Source organism: Mytilus californianus, unplaced genomic scaffold, assembly GCF_021869535.1.
Source record: "Mytilus californianus isolate M0D057914Y unplaced genomic scaffold, xbMytCali1.0.p SCAF_2, whole genome shotgun sequence".
NCBI lineage: Eukaryota > Metazoa > Mollusca > Bivalvia > Mytilida > Mytilidae > Mytilus > Mytilus californianus.
This window is the reverse complement of record NW_026262668.1, coordinates 15948745-15966937: the sequence shown is the minus strand read 5'-3', so window position 1 is coordinate 15966937 and position 18193 is coordinate 15948745. Positions and strand designations below refer to the sequence as shown.

Below are 18193 nucleotides of genomic sequence, written 5' to 3'. Positions count from 1 at the left end.
TGGATAGCAGTTTGAATGGAAAGTATACCACCTATTCCTATCGTATGAGTTTTAACGTCCTTTTGGTAACGTTCGCCTCTTTCTTATTTGGAGGCATTTTAACAGTAATTGTTCTGAATGATTTTAAAGTTCGGAAAGAGAACCTCCCTTTATTCTAAATAGGTTATAAGTTCAGAAAGAGAACACTAACTATTTAGGTATATGTATTCATTCTAAAGTTATTTTGACATAATTTGTTTCAAAATTTACTGTAGGTGCATGTTCAGATATAAATACTGAACTGTGTGACAGTCTTTTTACAATTTTGAGGTCATTTTGATTCCGAAGTAAAAAATGATTAACAATTAAAGTTATATATGGTATTATGACAGTTTTACATTTTGTCCCTTGCAACCTTAATTAAATATGAAAATGTAGAAATTATTTTAATCCCTAATAGGTTTACTAGATTTAATTTTTAAACAACCAAAATTCTCACATGATTTTTGTAAAAGTTATATAAGCTATTTTCTACAATTACAAATCATATGGTATATATTGTTCCTTTTATTAATATAATTGAAGAATGATGGTCTAACATATATATTCTTCCAGTAAAGCGAAATAAGCGAATCGATACTCGAAAATAATTTGAGCATATTGTACCAAATTAAAGTTGCAAGTGTTCCTCATCAGAAAAAAACGTCAATTTAAGCAGTTCAAATTGTAACAGAAAAAAAGTCTTAGCAAAAATACCGAACCCCAAGGTATATTGAAATAGGAGGAGGTCCATAAAACCTGACAAAATCAAACCGTTAATCTATATCAACAAATGAATGGAAAACAACTGCCGTATTCCTGACTTGGTACAGGCATTTGGTGGGTAAAACCTGGTTTTATAGCTAGCAGGATCAACATAATTAGCAACATTCTTGATAACTTTAAAATTTCCATCGAGTTAAAAATAAAGTTATAACAAAAGAAAGTAAAAGAAACCCTACTGGATTTTACACTATTTTAAAGTTCATTATTTTATTAATGTTGGTATCTGCCACTTCTTTCGACTTTTACGCAGTTACAAACTGAAAAGAAGGTTTAGATCTGCTAAACGATTATTGATAACAACATTAACTGTATATGTTTATTTGTTGTAGGAATTAAGTGTTCTTGTAAGTATAATAATGTATTTAACATAGACAGGCATAAAAAAACAAACAAAAGGCAAACCAGGGAAAAGAATACAAATATTTCTAACAGTGGGTACGAATTACTTGAACAATTAAATTATAAGTTGTTTGCTGATTCCGGAATTAAGATATTCTTATGAGTTTTCTTATCAATATTCATGATATTTTAATCAAAATTGTACTACGACCCCATGCTAATAATCCATTGTTTTGTACCTAAAACACAAAATATCAAAACGCTGAAATGGAAACAATCAAACTGTATTTCTGGCGAGCAAAACAAATGTAGAAAATAAGTGTTGCGTGATGTATTTCCGTTTAGCTAAGGAATACCGAATCCAAAGGCTACAACCATAAATTAAGGCAACAGTAGTATACCGGTGTTCAAAAGTCATAAATCGATTAAGAGAAAACGAATCCGGGTAACAAACCAAAACCGAGGGAAACACACCAACTTTGTCAATTCTGGATTGCACGTTAAAGTGTTAATATAAACTTAGTGTAAGATGTTTGTCTAATTCCCTTTGAAATTATTTCACACCTACTAGTATCCAATTTTTAAAGGTTTTTAATCTTTACCAAAATTCACAATATCACTGCTAGTCTGTATAATTCCAGGATCGTTAACTGGAATTAATTGCGTATTTCCGAACATTTAATCTACTTATAAACCTCTCAAAACGGTTTAAATCTGAAGTTTTAATGGAATTTGACAAGTTTTGAGTATTTTCACATAAAATAGACAAAATGAACATTCTAAGCCGAAACAAAAATTCTTTTGAATGTAAATCTATATGTTACCTTTAAATGTAAATAAATTCCTTTCGATTTACGACGTTTTTCGATGAAAAATGTTTCCAAAACATGTGACATTTGCAAGCTAAGTTACTGTGTCATTGAATAACTTTTTCATTTTTTTATTGATGTATTTGAAATTGTTAAAAAAAAAGTCACGGATGATATTATTTAGGCTCTTAAATTTTCAAAATCCGGTTCGTTTCTACAAATTTCCGATTTTTACCCTGTCGTGATCAATAAAAAAATGTAGCGGAAAATTTCCGAAAAAATGTCCTTATTGTTTGATTTTCGAAATAACGTTTTCTGATTTGACGTTTTCGGAAGTTTTACAAATAATTTAGTTATACCCGCTCTGAATTTGTAAATATCAGAGGATCCCTGAGTTTTGGTTTTTTTTTCATTTTAAGATATCCTGTTAACTTTTTTTAATGTACTTCCCATTTTCATCCTTGGGAAATTTACCGCAAAATTTCTCCCGATATTTTAATTCATTTTCCTCAAGCACCTGACGCCGTGATATAATATATGCGAATGAGAAGAATGCTTTTGATATACGACAATGTCAAATGTTATCTCTCGGCTTGCATGCGTCGTCGCGCGCCACAATGCATATATGTACCATAGATATATTCGATATTTTGTTACCTAACATAGTTCTTATTGGCAGACAACCTGAGTGACTGGATATGGCGTGAAACAGTACACGCTAGAATGAAATCACTGAATACCACTTTTGTGACAGGAGTTAGAGATGGGACTCTGCATCCAACATTTTTTGGTTAGTAATATAGAATAGAGAATGAAAACGAGGAATAATTCAGATTCAACAACCCGACCACATACCTAAGTCTGCTCTAATTTTAACATTTAATGTGATCATTGTCCTTTTTTGTAAGAAAATCCCAATGCAATTTTAAAACTAAAGTTTATGACAAACGGGACTTTTCCATGTTTTTTTATTAGTTTTAATTGTTCTTTATTGTGTGTTAATGTTCTGATTGCTTCTTAAATACGTTAATACAAAACATTTAAAACTTGTTCTGAGTATTCATTCTTCAGTAAGTTCGATAAGTTTATAGTGATGTCAATGATCGTAATATTGTCATCACTAAACGTTTAAAACAGCGAGATTAAATATAACATAAATTGGCCAAAGCTTCGATCACAAAAAAAGGGATTTTTTGTGGAAGCTGAAATAAAGGCATTTTTCTTGATACATCTTGGATTCACTACAGGAAGACTACACTGTCAATATTATGACGTTTTAAATCTCATTGTTAGTTGTCAATGGTTCTCCTGATCATAGCTTGTAGCTAGGTTATATTGCCGGATTTACTGGATAAAATTTAACTAAAACTAGAAAAATTATAAAACAAATAGAAAAAACTTCTACAATTCTGGCGATATTGAAATATGAATATTGACGTGTATTGACACGTAGTTCTTCAACAGTTCGGTCGTCTTTTTATTAATTGTATTTACATAGTTCCAAAATACAGTTGACTAAGTCGTGTTGAGTTGACTATGTCGTGTTGAGTTGACTCTGTCGTGTTGAGTTGTACAGTTGACTATATCGTGTTGGGTTGACTATGTCGTATTGAGTTATACAGTGACTATGTCGTGTTGAGTTGTACAGTTAAATATGTCGTGTTGAGTTGTACAATTGACTATGTCGTGTTGAGTTGTACAGTTGACTATGTCGTGTTGAGTTGACTATGTCGTGTTGAGTTGCGAACATGCTGATATTATTCATATTCTTCAAAAATATATTTCAATATTGTGTTTGTGATGCTCTGTTTTAATTTTATCTTTTAATGCTATTCGTCAATAAATATATACAGGAATCGCCAATTTATATTCAATTTATTTCACGAGGACGGGTATTTTTGAAAGAGAGGCGAAAGATACCAAAGAGATATAAAACTCATAAATCGAAAAAAAACTGACAATGCCATTGCAAAAAAAACAAAAAAAACGACGAAAAGACAATTTACAGTATAAAAAACACAACATAGAAAATTAAAGACTGAGCAACACAAATCCCATCAAAATCCGGGGTTTGATCTCAGGTGAAGGGTAAGCAGATCCTGTTCCACATATGACACCCGTCGTGTTGCTCATGTAATTACAAACCTGGTGATAAGTCTAATTCGGTGGGTTACATTCGAGAAAAAGGGGACGGGATTGTGGTTATCACAATTGGAACATATCCGTCGTCATCTGTGAAACAGATATTCAATAGCGGTCATTCAACTCGTGATGGCGTCTGCAGAATTTTCAAATTGGTGATTTCAACTTCAACACTTTTAAAAGCTTTCTTGTTAGCAACCCTGGCTCAAGGAAATCGTGATAGGAAATGCAAGCTCTGGAATATCGTACCAACTTGGAAATACATACTCCATATGAAGGCGCTGTATTTGTTTGAATCTTCAAACATCTTGAATTTTCAATATTAAAGTTTCGTGTGTGTCATTTGAGTTTCTGACAACATCATATAATATAAACTCTATTCATGCTCAGGCCGATGTAGAGCTTGGCATAGTGTATAGACATAGTGTGCTGAAGACCGGATATTGACCTCCAAATGTTTGTTATATTGTTTTTGTTCTTTTTTACGTTTGGTTGATGTTTCGCTGAAATATTTACAAGATTGTCTTTAAAAGCAATGTGTAGGGTTGGAAAAAAATCAATGTCTTTTTACTTTTTATGAATGTATGTAAAAAAAAATAGAAATCTATAATAGTATTGTTTCTGTTCTTTTATTGAAAGATATTGAATGACAAGTTACAGTACATTATTTTATACTTTCGTAGTAAAGACATAGTGTTCATTGTAACTTTATAGGTCAATATGTTATTCAAGATGCAATATACTGCTTGGAAGTTTCTAAATCTTTCGAAAAGGCTTGGAGTCGACAAAGTGATGGTGCTCTTAAAACATTTCTGGAATACGAGATGAAATTGTATAAGAGGTAATGTGTATTTTTCTTTTATCAATCAGTAACTTCATTATTGATGTTTTTGTTTGGGTTTTTGTTTCTGTTGTATGTGTAAGTGAATATTCAAATCAAATTTCTAAATATTTAACGCAATCACTGTAAATATATTAAACATTGTACAAATATATGTAGGACTCAAATCTATGGTGGGTTCTGGACCTATGGCAGATTTCAAATATATGGCAAATTTGACGTCACAAACGCCATGCAATTTAAAATAATACAATGGCAGTTTTTTGTTTTCTCCAAATCTATGACAGACTTTATAATTGCGTAATTATTTGAGAAAAAGAGTAGACTATACCATCACAATCAAATAACGTCATATTACGTCGTCGAAAATATTTAGAAAACTATTTTTTCGATTCAAATTCTAATCATTTGTACAGAAAAGTAACGACTTAGCCACTCCACATAGAAAATGTCTGTCAAAGGAGGAATTAATTGACCTGGTGAAAAAGCATCACTCCATAAATCACAGAAAATCTCACACAGCATTCATTTTTGGATCTATTCGAAGTCTTGTCTTTCCAGTTGTAAGGGAAAACGCAAAGCTGCTCTTTGATCTTTACGTAGACTGTGAAAAGCCAATGTAAAAGTGCAATATCCCTACCAAAAACAGAAAGAACAAGACGCCCAAAACCGGCTACTTATCCTAATCGCGACAGCAAATTGGCTTAAAATAATTTGTTGTAATGCTATGCTATTTTCTTGGTTGTTTTCTCATTTCTATGGCATTCTTTAAAGGTTTTTTTTACCATAATCTTCGTTTTTTTTAGCTATATTACAGGGAATGCCTGTACTATTTTAGCAAATAATCTTTCTTAAGATTTGGAAACTATAAACAAAATCTTTCATAGATTTTTTTATACCTAACTACATAATTTTCAGCTAATAACTTTTCTGTTGGAGAAAGAAAGATTTCTGGACAAATCCACCTGTTAAAGGCGAGTCATTCGTCAGATATGTATTGACTTGTCCTCCATTTGCAGAAAATATGCCTTAAATTCGGAAACTACAAAATCCGCCATAGATTATTACATAAGAAAATTTGGCATAGATATGGATTTAAAAAATCTACCATAGATTTGGAATGGCATGACGTCAAATCTACCATAGATTAGGAATCTGCCATAGATCTAGAACCCACCATGGATGTGAGTCCTACATATATTTTGTTCTTAAGTGAAATGTTTCCATTCATTCCCCTCCTCGTGTTTATAAGGAAAAACATTGTGCTTTTTGTTTATGTAGTAACGGTTAAAAATTCTGCAGTAGTTACTTGAATTTATCATACCCATGCTGGTTTTTCGTCAACTTTTATTTTAATCAATTTCAAAAGAGACAAAAATAAGAAATCTGGAATAATAATAGTGTCCCATTCGGTTATTGCTCTTTGACTGGTGATGAACAGTCCCAAAAGGTCTTCTTTGACCGTTGGTTGGCTCTTAGTAATAAAGGGTGCCATTTGATTGGAGGTGGACTGTAGTCACAATTTGTATAATCCTTCTAGTTCTCAATGTTTCGATATTTAAATTCATAATCATGCCCTTAGTTTTTTTATTACAATTATTTTGAACAGTCTTTGGTTCTAAATGTCTACCAAAAGATTGTTCGTGGTCACAAATGTGATGACAGCTAATTTTGTGAAATACGATATCAAATTTACCAATTTTTGCTAGTTTTCCCTTCTTCTATTTTTGTGATCCAAGTCAATTGTTGATCAGTTTACTTTAACTCAGTTGTATTTGCCCCATCAGAAAACAAGTATATATTATTACAAACAGCCATACAGCAACAGTTTGCACCACATGAAATTACACCTAGAGGCCAAATAAAGCTCTTACCATACATTGTATTTTCTAATGAACTGAGATTCAAATTACCTACGGTTTTGACTATTCATTTCATCTAGGATCCTTTTATATATTTCCAACCTCCTACATGTAAAAGAGAGGCGAACGATACCAAAAGGGACATTCAAATTCATAAGTCGAAAATTAACTGACAATGCCATGGCAAAAAACGATATAAGACCAAACGACAAACAACAGTACACAAAACACGACATAGAAAACTAAAAACTGAGCAAAACGAACCCCATAAAACCGGGGGTGATCTCAGGTGTTATGGAAGTATAAGCAGATCTTGCCCCACATTTGGCACACATGTAATCGTCCTTTGCTTCCAAACTCCCTAAGCGTTCTTTCTGAAAGTGATTAAAAATATACATGTTGAAACAAAAAGCTAGTGTCATATGTTAGACTGTTTGCCTATTTATGCTTCTAGTCTTGGTGATCGTATGACAATGACATGGCATGTTCGAAATGCATCAGCTATAGTGGTAGGACCTGAATGCCAGAGTTACATTGATCATCATTTAAATGTGTCACTCAATGAGGATCCAATTTACACTGTCATATCATCTATTCCATGTGAACGTTTATGGCCATGGTTGGGACAGGAATTAAATTCGCAAACTGTAAGTATTATGGTCAGCCAAATATAGTCTTTTAAACAAATATAGACTTCTTTTAAAGATATATAAACTGTATTTATAACTGTAATGAAACATACATAAGGAAAACATGGCTAATAAAATTAAGAAAAAATTTATTCTTAGATTTATAACGGATATTTTCACAGCTAACAGTATAGTGGACCCTTACTCTCAGTGTGTAACAAACATTGAGAATGTAAATCACTTCTTTTTTGTTTGTCCAAAAAAGCTGCAGGACAAGACAGGGAAATAATTTTAAGACAAATATTAATAACTAGAAAACTGCAATATTAAAATAAGGAGATGTGATATGATTGTCAATGGTTGTCAGTTCGGGTCCTGCTTACACAAATAAGTGTGATGCGGAGAAACAAATAATTCTCGAAATGTATCTTTTTTTATCGAAAATTAAGTTCTCACCAAATCTTATTTTCCAGTTTACACACAATTCAATTAAGAATAGCATGTTATATATCTATTATATCAATGATTATTGAAATCCTTGTACAAACAATATGTTATCAAAATTTGTCAGTTTTACCAAAAATTAGGTTTAACCACAATTTTATTTTCAAATTTTCACAAAATCAAAAGATGCAGGTAAAACTTATGCTTTAAAACTATGAAAATTCGTAGAGGCCATGTTGAGTTATGGTATTATATAGAAACAATGACCGATTGACCAACAGACAAAGCAATTATTATAGTGCACCACCGACTAGCTGGTCATGGTGGAGCCCTAATAAGTTTACTAGAAACTAATATGTTTACTAAAATGTTATAAAATTAATAGTTATTGACAAATAAACTAGAATAAAGGATTACCTTGGTAGTTATTTAATGTAACTTATTAACAACTCATAGATATGTAATATGGCTATAAAACTAGAACAATATTGTTGACCACGTGGGGATTATAATCAAGATATTGGTTAAATCAAGATTTTAAGCCATTTGTTTGGTACAATATGCAGCATCAAAGTTACAGATATCAATGTATGTTAATATCTACGGCGAACAGTTAGTTTATCTATCATTTTTTTATCTGCATATTATATCATATTTCGATTGTGATAAGTCAATTTCTAAATACAGCGTTGATTTTTTTTTAGTTAGTTTAATGAAAATATACCTTTTTTTAGCATCACTATGGGCCATATGCCGATTGGATAAACAAGTCTTTTAGTCCGTTGTATACTGGCTATAAGAAACTAGAAGCCTTTGTAGATGAGGCCTATGCCAAAGGTCAAGTAGACAAGGACAAAGCACTACAGATCTACTTAAAGAGTGTGGAAGCAGATGCCGCTTTTTTTGACTCCATTCAAGCATAACATGTTTATTAAATGAAAATGACACTTTATAAATGTCGTGCATTCGAATCGCTTTTCTGAATATATTTTTATAAGGAACACTTAAACAAAATAATTTGAAAAGAGGGACGAAAGATACCAGAGGGACAGTTAAACTCATAGATCGAAAACAAACTGACAACGCCATGGCCAAAAATAAAAAACAAACAGACAAATAATAGTACAGATGACACAACATAGAAAACTAAAGACGAAGCAACACGAACCCCACCAAAAACTTGGGGTAATCTCAGGTGCTCCGGAAGGGTAAGCAGATCCTGCTCCACATGTGGCACCCGTCGTGTTGCTTATGTTATTTCAAATCCGGTAAGTAGTCTATTTCGGTAGGTCACATTCGTGAAAAGGGAAGGGTATTGTAGTTACGACATAAGGAAAATATCCGATATCATCTGTGAGACGGTTATTCCATAACGGTCAACCAATTCGTGATGGCGTCCGTAAAATTTACGAAGGGATGACTTCAACTTCACCATTTGGAACTCTTGGTTTAATAGCTTCCTTGTGAGCAGCAATTCTCTATCAAGGAAATCATGATAGGAAATACAAGCCCAGCTGAGTATGCGGTATGGGTTTTGCTAATTGTTGAAGGCCGTGCGGTGACCTATAGTTATTAATTTCTGTGTCATTTGGTCTCTTGTAGAGAGTTGTCTCATTGGCACTCATACCACATCTTCTTAGTTATATATTATGTGAACCACATACTCGACTAGCATCTATTGAGCAACTGAAAGAAAGCTTTGTCTCTTCTTTGTATGCGTTAAGACTTTCTTTGGTCCTTTGAACATCTGCTTCGATCTGCCTTTACGTGACGGGGTTCACTAACATTTCTCGAGTAAAGACATCCGATCTTGCTCCTTTTACAATTCATGCGATTCCTTCGGTTTTTTGTTTGTTACCTTTATTTGTCTCTTCCTAATCGATTTACGAGATTTGATCATCGGTAAAGTATTGTCACTATTATTTAAGACAAATACATGAAATGTTCGGAATATCGAAACAAAAAAAATTTATATTCTCTAGATCTTTTATTAATGACATGTTCAAATCAAAAAGAACTTTGGTAAAATGAAGTTTAAACCATTGTGACTAAAAGCCGAAAAAGATTATCCATATATGTTTTATGGACGCCATTATGATTAAGTTAAATGTTATTGAATACTCCTGTCACAGATGACACTCCTATCCACTTTTCCTCGATTGTGATATCGAATTTTACTTATCACCGATTTTCAAATCTACGGATGCAATTAGTGGAACTGGAACCGTTTAACCTTTCGGAGAACACAGATTTGCAGTGATTCATGTTGTTAAAGACTTTGTTCCCATGAAGCGTTTTGTCATATTTTGTGATAAGGAACCTTCTTATTTTACTTAATCCTCTTAGTGCTATGATGCACATAAGGTGATCAATATGGAACTTAAGTTAAACCTATAGATGTGTTTACACGAACATCAATTAGTTTAGCATTGAGCATCACTGAAGAGACATAAATGTCGAAATGCGCATCTAGTGCATTTAAATTCATAAAGCTGGTATCGTTAAATTTATCATGCCTCTTATTACCATGCAAACCCAATATATTAGACAAAACATGGTTATATTTTCATTATATACAATATATTGACAATTTAGTTATAGTTGTTTCAAAGAGATTTGACTACTCTCCCCTGAATTTATTCCACACAAGGGCCATTTTCAAAAAATCGTTCAGTTTCCCTAAAATTCTCAGTACCACAGCTTCTGTGTATGTTTTTCGTGTAATGCAATATGATGTCTAAACTAGAAGCAATTGCTCAAATAATAAAGGTTAAAATTGCTCTATACTGCAATTGTGTTTCAATATTGCAATTTATTCAGTCTTTATTCAACAGATATAGTTTAGAAGGCCAATCTTAACTAAAACCAAAATTCTATCTCAAATAGGTTTAAACATTTCAGCGACAAATCAATTCATTCTGGTTAAAAACGTTCGATGCAAAATTATACAAAAACATGTAAACATTTTAAAACTGTATTACATTAACCTTAAAGTCAGTACGATTTTTAGCATTTTTTTGTTTTATAAAAATATATTAAAAAAAATGTACATTTTTCAGTATATTATTAATCTCTTAAATATTCAAAATTCAGAAACTTTTAACTGGTTTTGGATATATAAAACCATTTTAGTTTGAGTTAATCGGCTGGCCGATTGACTTTGTAAGAACAACCATTCTTGTAAACAGCGTAAAATGCTGCTGCTAGGAACACACACCCAATAACACCAAAATATCCACCATACACCATGAACTAAAAGAGAAAAAAATTCCTAGAAAAGTTTTACTATAATCCTTTATCTAAAATAGAATTAATCTGCATATGGTTGATGTTTAGCTCGTAGATGGTGACAATCTCAGCGTTTAAGATTTAAAATTTTTGAAATTGCATAGTAACGAATAGTATTGCTTTGAAGTTTTAAGCGCCTTTAACTATGACATAGGACTGCTTTTCTTATATTCAAATTATATATTCATATAAACTCTCTAATAAAAATTTATAAACAATGTACTGATTATGGATACCCCATATCCTTTGCTTTTCTAAACAAAACTAAAACGAAACTATGAAATAACAATCAATCGCAATTCCGAATAATCTGTTTATTTCCATAATGCTATAACGGGACTGCATGACTTTTGGTCACGATCATGTCTGGAGTAGGTTATTCCACAAACACATGTCAGGTGCACTGTAATATTTCGATATTTTACGTTTAATTTTTTAGTAACAATTGTAATTATCATTGCATTAAAATCCCGAATTCTTATACATTATTTCTAAACAAATACCTGTGTTCGTACATTTACATCAAGACCAGCTTTATCAACAACAGTAACTGTTAGTAGCGTTTCAACGCTAAGGGATATAAACATGTTCACTCCAATTACAAAGCCATATCTCTGTTTGGAAAGGGATTTTGCAATCTGTAACCTTTAGAAGAAAGAGAAAAGAAATGCATTGGATGGGAATGTCTTTCATTAACTATGGTGAAAACATAAAAGACGCTGATACATAAATAAATGTATACCATATTTTATTCTTCGAAGTTAAGAAGTGCTATTATAACATCTTCCCGTTACACAGACAAAATCATGAAACAATATTGTAGTGTTCTATTCAAACCACAAGCAATATCCGTTTGCACATGGACGTATATAACATATTTTTTTTTTGTATTATGATATCAGTTTCCGTGGGCACAGACATGTTTATGTACCAACCTTTCCGTGTACGATCAAGACTATGTCTGTTGTGACGTTTTGGATTTCAATGAACGTAATCTATGTATTACTGGTAAATTATTAAGTCAGGGATTTCGTTACCACAAATTACTTAAAACCTTTACTAAATTCTTCCATAGATATAAAGATTTGGTTTTAAAGTTTGGTTGTACCTGTAGAAAACTTATTTCAAACGGGATAGCACATCCTAATTTTTACGGAGATGTTGTTTACCGAGCCCGGAAATTTAGAACTAAAAGGTTACCAATTCAACACTGTAATTAGATCTTTGAATATTGTTTTTATTGGTATTAATATTGATTTTGTTATCAGTGAATTAAAATCAAACTAAATATTACTTTTATATACATATGCATATTCATGGCTCTACAATCTGTCGATACCTGTATCTTCGCATTGCACAAGGTCATGTTTTTCTCTGACTGTTAATGACGTCTTTACACTAAATCCATTGGATGTTGGATGTGTACTGATTGATATTTTAGTCTTAGATGCATGATTTTTTTTTATTAGTTGTTATTGGCTTCAAACTAGCTGTCAGTAACTGCGAGTACTCTCAGATCTGTACTTAATGTCTTTTTGTTGTGGGGATGTATAAGTACCCTGCCACGTCCACTCTGTGTTTTTGTTAGATGTATTTTATTTGTATCCAGCTGATGAGTTAAGCCTTTTACAATTGATTTTCATAGTTTGTTCTTATGTTGTACTGTTACACCACTGTCCCAGGTTAAGGGGAGGGTTGAAGCCTTCGAACTAGTTCAACCCCGCCACATTCTGTATCTGCCTGTCCAAATTCAGGAGCCTGTAATTCAGTGGTTGTCGTTTGTTGCTGTGTAGCATATTTCTTTTTCGTTCATTATTTTGTTCATAAATTAGGCCGTTAGTTTTCTCGTTTGAATTGTTTTACATTTATCATGTCGGGGCCTTTTATAGATGACTATGCTGTATGGGCCTTGCTCATTGTTGAAGGCCGTACGGTGACCTATAGTTGTTAATTTCTGTGTCATTTGGTCTCTTGTGGAGAGTTGTCTCGATGGCAATCATACCACATCTTCTTATTTTTATAAATACATTCAAACTTAATAGATGTGGTTTGATTGCCAAGGCGACAAACCAAAGAACATTGCATTGTCAGTTTATTTTCGACTTATGCGTTTGAATGTCCCTTTGGTATCGTTCGCCTCTCTTTTACTCAATGCAAGTAAAATTTACTGATACGTCATGTTCAGTATAGCTTACAATCAACCAAAAGTAATGGGAACAATAAATCATCTGTGGAAAATGGTGCATTAAAGATTGGTGTAAGAAAGCAATATAATTACAAACTGAATAAATAAGTTGAAAAGATATTGGCTCAACAGATCGGTTCTTCGCACACAAACAAATAACAAAAAGGTAATAGTACAAAAAACACAAAAATGGGTCTAAGAGATTCACTGTTATTGAAAGCTTGATCAAATTCTATTTACAATTATAAATAAACATGTTTTCCCAGACTAAAATATTAATTAGTACTAATCAGACCAAAAAAAAAAACAATTAGTACTTCAAACATTTAATTTAAATCTGACAACAAACGCATTAAAATCATATTATATATATAACCCTATAACATGTTAGAATACATCTTTTATAGATCTAATGATGCATTCTATTTGTCGAGAAATGAATTAAACAATGAATAAAACAGTACTTAAATATATAGAATAAAGACGTACGTTGCTAAAGTAATTACTGTGTGATAGGTAGCTCTGAATGCGCTATAAAATGCATAGCAAACCCAAATGCTGGTGGACTGTGCCATAATGATAAGAACAATGATGTTGAAGAAGCAAACAATGGCCATCGTTGTTTCAGAAATCCCGGGGCGTGACCAGTTAGTAGGCAAGAATCCAAATAATAACACACTCAACACACCTAGTTATAATAACAAAAGATATACGTTAAAACAAATCACGTACATCATTTATAAACAAACAAACATACAGATGGACATTAAACCGAAAGTTGTATTGCAAAATATTACGAAAATTTACGAGCCTTATATATAAAAACATTGAAACTTCATTTATATATTGTTAGCTTTGTTTCTTCAATTAATTGATACAAAATACTGACACAAGTTTATTTGTTTCGTTGGGTTCCTGTCTCACTGACGTTTACCTCTCATTTCCCATTAATTCTTACAAGTTAACAGTAACACAATGATAATCAATTGACTATACAAGCTCTTGGCTTTTGACAAAAACAATTAGTATAGATCGTAGTTAAACCTTTGTTCAGCTCGTCTAAAATCTAAAAGAGAGGCAAAAGATACCAAAGGGACATTCAAACTCATAAGTCGGAAATAAACTGACAACGCCATGGCAAAAAAAGAAAAAGACCAAAAGACAAACAACAGTATACAAAACACAAAATAGAAAACTAAAGACAGAGCCATACGAACCCCACCAAAAACCGGTGGTGATCTCAAGTGCTCCGGAAGGGTAAGCAGATTCTGTCCACTTGTGGCACTCGTCGTGTTACTCATGTAAGTACAAACCGGTGATAAGTCTAATACGGTGGGTCACAATCGGGGAAAAGAAGGACGGGTTTGAGATTAATTTGTGACGATTGGAACATATCCTTCGTCATCTGTGAAACATATATTCCATAACGGTCAACTAACTAGTGATGGCGTCCGTAAAATTTTCGATGGGATGATTTCAACTTCACCACTTGGAACTTTTGGTTTAATAGCTTCCTTGTGAGCAGCAACCCTCTATCATGGAAATCATGATAGGAAACGCAAGCCCTGGAATATCGTATCAACTGAGAGATATATACTCCAAAGCAGGCGCTGCTGGAATGTTACTACATAAAAATGGAAAGTTCACAATTGGGAAGCTGAAATCATCTTTTTTGTCGTAAAGTTTTGTTATCAACCGACCCTCATTGTAAATTTCTAAAAAGATGTATCATAGGCTTAAAGGACCGACAAACATACGATTCCAAAAGTCAGTATTGTGATGAGGAAACTAATTTAATATATGAATCTCATTAAGCAAAGCAACAACAAAATTGGATTTGATAATAAAACATGTTCGTTGTGTCCGACACATGTCATAGGGGCGTCTCTAGACGCGAAATAGTCTTTACTATGTATCAGACTTTAATAAATTGATCAGAATTACGTAATAGAACATTTTTGAATTCAATCACCTGTATTTTCAAGTTTATATTTTTATGGCACATAATGTGTAAATGTGAAACATGCTCCATCGAACTTTGTAAATCTATCGACCGTATGTCCGACAGCACCGAGTGTTATGCACATTATGTCGCTTCTTATGTCGCATTAAGTATCAGAGATGCACACGAATATGTTCTAATTGTCGTATCCAGAGTTTTGTTTTTATGGTTCCTTTTGTGTCTTCTGTTTCTTATTGAAAGGAAATAAATTTATCAGAAACTTACTTATAATAGTTCCAAAGGCCTCTACTGCTGCATTATAAATTGTTCCTTTCTTAGCTGGACTTATAACTTCCCAAAGGTTCTGGATATAATTCGACACTTGGAGATGTCCACATGATGCAAAGGCCCAAAAACAGCACCAAATCAATACAGATTTATCGGAATATAATGTCTTTAATTCTCTCAATAAAAACACGAAACCTCGTTTCAAAGTATTTTTCCGATCATTTGAATTTTCTTGACTCGTTGATAATCCAATCTTGTTCAATTCTATCTCAACAAAGTCTTGTTTGTCGACTTGTTTCTCTTCGGTTTGAAAAATATAAGAATGTTGGGGTCTTTTAAAAGTCAAAGATAAAAGAAAAGCCAGCGAAACACTCACAAACGATATTATATTTAGCTGATGATAATCCATCAAGTAGAAGGATACAAGCAACTGGCCGGTCAAATACGCTGCAAAACGACCAGCAAGGGTTGCAGCCCTTGTGAAACTTGTTATTATCTTGAAACGATCACTAGAAATCATTGCAAATAAATAAGAATAGTAAGCTACTTCTGTTGCCGACACCAAGCCAAAAGTTATTTGCATGAATTTCATTGCCAAAACGCCACGTGCCCAAAGCAGTAGTGACCAAGTTGCAATGTAAGCTACACCTGTTAAAAGAAATGATTTTACCTGGAATGTCATATTGCAGTCTAATGGTTAAGCCTTTTTCTGAAAACAGTGTATAAATTATAATACAAAGATAATACATTACTGATACAAATGTTATGCAAAAAATAACCTTAAAAGCGATAATAGTATTATGGTAACGTTATACAGTAAGCACTGTCTTAATTTTATTCACAAACAAACTGAGAAAAACCATGTTTCCGTTTATAATAATTTTGCAAAACGTCTATTTCGATATAAATAGTTTGAAATAGTCCTGTAGTCTTGATGACAGTTTTCCCTGATAGTATATTCTGCCATTTCGACTGGATTCTAGAATTAAAAAAAATACAAATAACGTTTTAGTGCTATATATGTCAAATTTCGATTTCACAAGCATTCGAAGGCTGGCTTCAGGGTAACTGTTATTTGGTACTTAAGGGGACGATGTGAATCAAATTTAAATGCTAAAAAAAAATAAAAAATGTTAGAGTTCATACAACCCAGGATCATTCTGTTGTATAGATGATGTCATCCACTAAATTATTCAATGTTGGACAAAACCATCCCATGTACATGAAGTAAAGGATATATGGTACAGTTATATAAATTAAATAGATGTGGTATGATTGCCAATGAGATAACTACCAAACAGAGTTCAAATAAATCGGATTTAAGCAACTACTAGATAGTTCATCGTACGGCCTTCAATAATGAGCAAAATCCATACCGTATAGTCTGCTATACAAAGAACCGACATGACAAATGTGAAACAATCTAAACGGGAAAAAAAACACCACCTGATGTATGACAGAACAATAAACGAAACCGCTAAACAGCCTTCTGACTTCGGACAGTCACATTTACCTTAGAGATCGATATATTTGTTAAACTGTTTACAAAGAAAGAACCTGTAGTTAATTGTAGAGCCGTGCATAATTATTGTAACTTTCGGTTTTTCTTCCATAAAAAGAGTGTAGCTGCTTACAATGAAGCTATTGAACCAAAAGTTTCTAATTGTTTACCTAATGATAATTATAAATTTTATCATAAAAAACTATGATTTAAAAAAAGGATCAGTCTCCGTTTTCTCGAACTTACACGGTAACCTATGTTTTATTTCCAGAGTTTTCTGTGATCATATCTCGTCATATTATATGTTCAAATATCAAAAAAAGAATTTTCCATATGAAACTGTCCAAACTCTCTTTAATATATCTAGATGTTATATTTCTATTTTTGGCAGTGTAAGGGACAATTTACCGAATATTAGTTCCTTTATTTCATTTGATACATGAATTATTTATAAAATGTAAGTACCTCCCAGTGCCAACATTGGTTGGTATCTTAGATAATCTGTGAGAAGGAAGACAGGCACGAGCCATACAAGGTAAGCATAAGTCCATACAGGATAGATTTCATTGTTTACTTCTTTCACTGTAAGATTCTTCCATGGCCCAGTTAAATAATCTGACAAATAGGCTTCAGATGGTCGGTACTCCTTTAGAAAGCCATACAAACATACCAGAAAGGTCAATACCTTCCAGTCCATATTTCTGATTTCAAACAAAATAAGAGACTTATATTATATAGTACTATGCATGTCTCTAATCACAATTACAATCTTGATGCTTTTGGTGTTGCAGAACAAACAAAAAATTCAAATGCAATTACAATTTAAGAAACAAAAGTCATCATAACATCTCGGGAAAGAGTACAATAAAGAAACCGCACAAACATATCACTCAAGATCATCCATATTAAAGTAAAAAAGTAAAACTGCATGTGATTTCTTCGTCAGGTGCGCTGAAGAATTATTCATTCCAATATCTAACATATCTTCATATGCTCATATAAGTTTTTATCAAAACGAAGAATATGAAATTAATGTAATCTAATAATAAATAAAGTTTAACATAAAATTTCAACGATGTAATAGAACTCAAGAATAATTTAAGAAACTAAGGTTTCAAC

The 18193-nt window shown here is 32.5% G+C and overlaps 1 protein-coding gene across 1 annotated transcript; it reads right to left on the bottom strand.

Annotated features, from left to right (window-relative positions):
- Positions 1–11008: 11008 nt before the first annotated feature.
- LOC127728902 (thiamine transporter 2-like) lies at positions 11009–17771 on the bottom strand. The gene is made up of 5 exons (XM_052236484.1): positions 17540–17771; positions 15571–16221; positions 13833–14031; positions 11662–11803; positions 11009–11122 (listed from the first exon to the last, which is right to left on the bottom strand). Exons 1-5 carry the CDS (start codon positions 17769–17771, stop codon positions 11009–11011), a joined length of 1338 nt encoding a protein of 445 aa, XP_052092444.1.
- Between the last annotated feature and the right edge of the window lie 422 nt (positions 17772–18193).

Excerpts from the sequence above, each read along its gene's own strand:
- LOC127728902 (XM_052236484.1), bottom strand. The coding sequence starts at position 17,771 with ATGGACTGGAAGGTATTGACCTTTCTGGTATGTTTGTATGGCTTTCTA. Across the intron at positions 16,222-17,539 it reads ACCAATGTTGGCACTGGGAG|GTGTAGCTTACATTGCAACT; the intron begins GTACTTACATTT and ends TTCTTTTAACAG. Across the intron at positions 14,032-15,570 it reads GGCCTTTGGAACTATTATAA|GTGTGTTGAGTGTGTTATTA; the intron begins GTAAGTTTCTGA and ends TATTATAACTAG.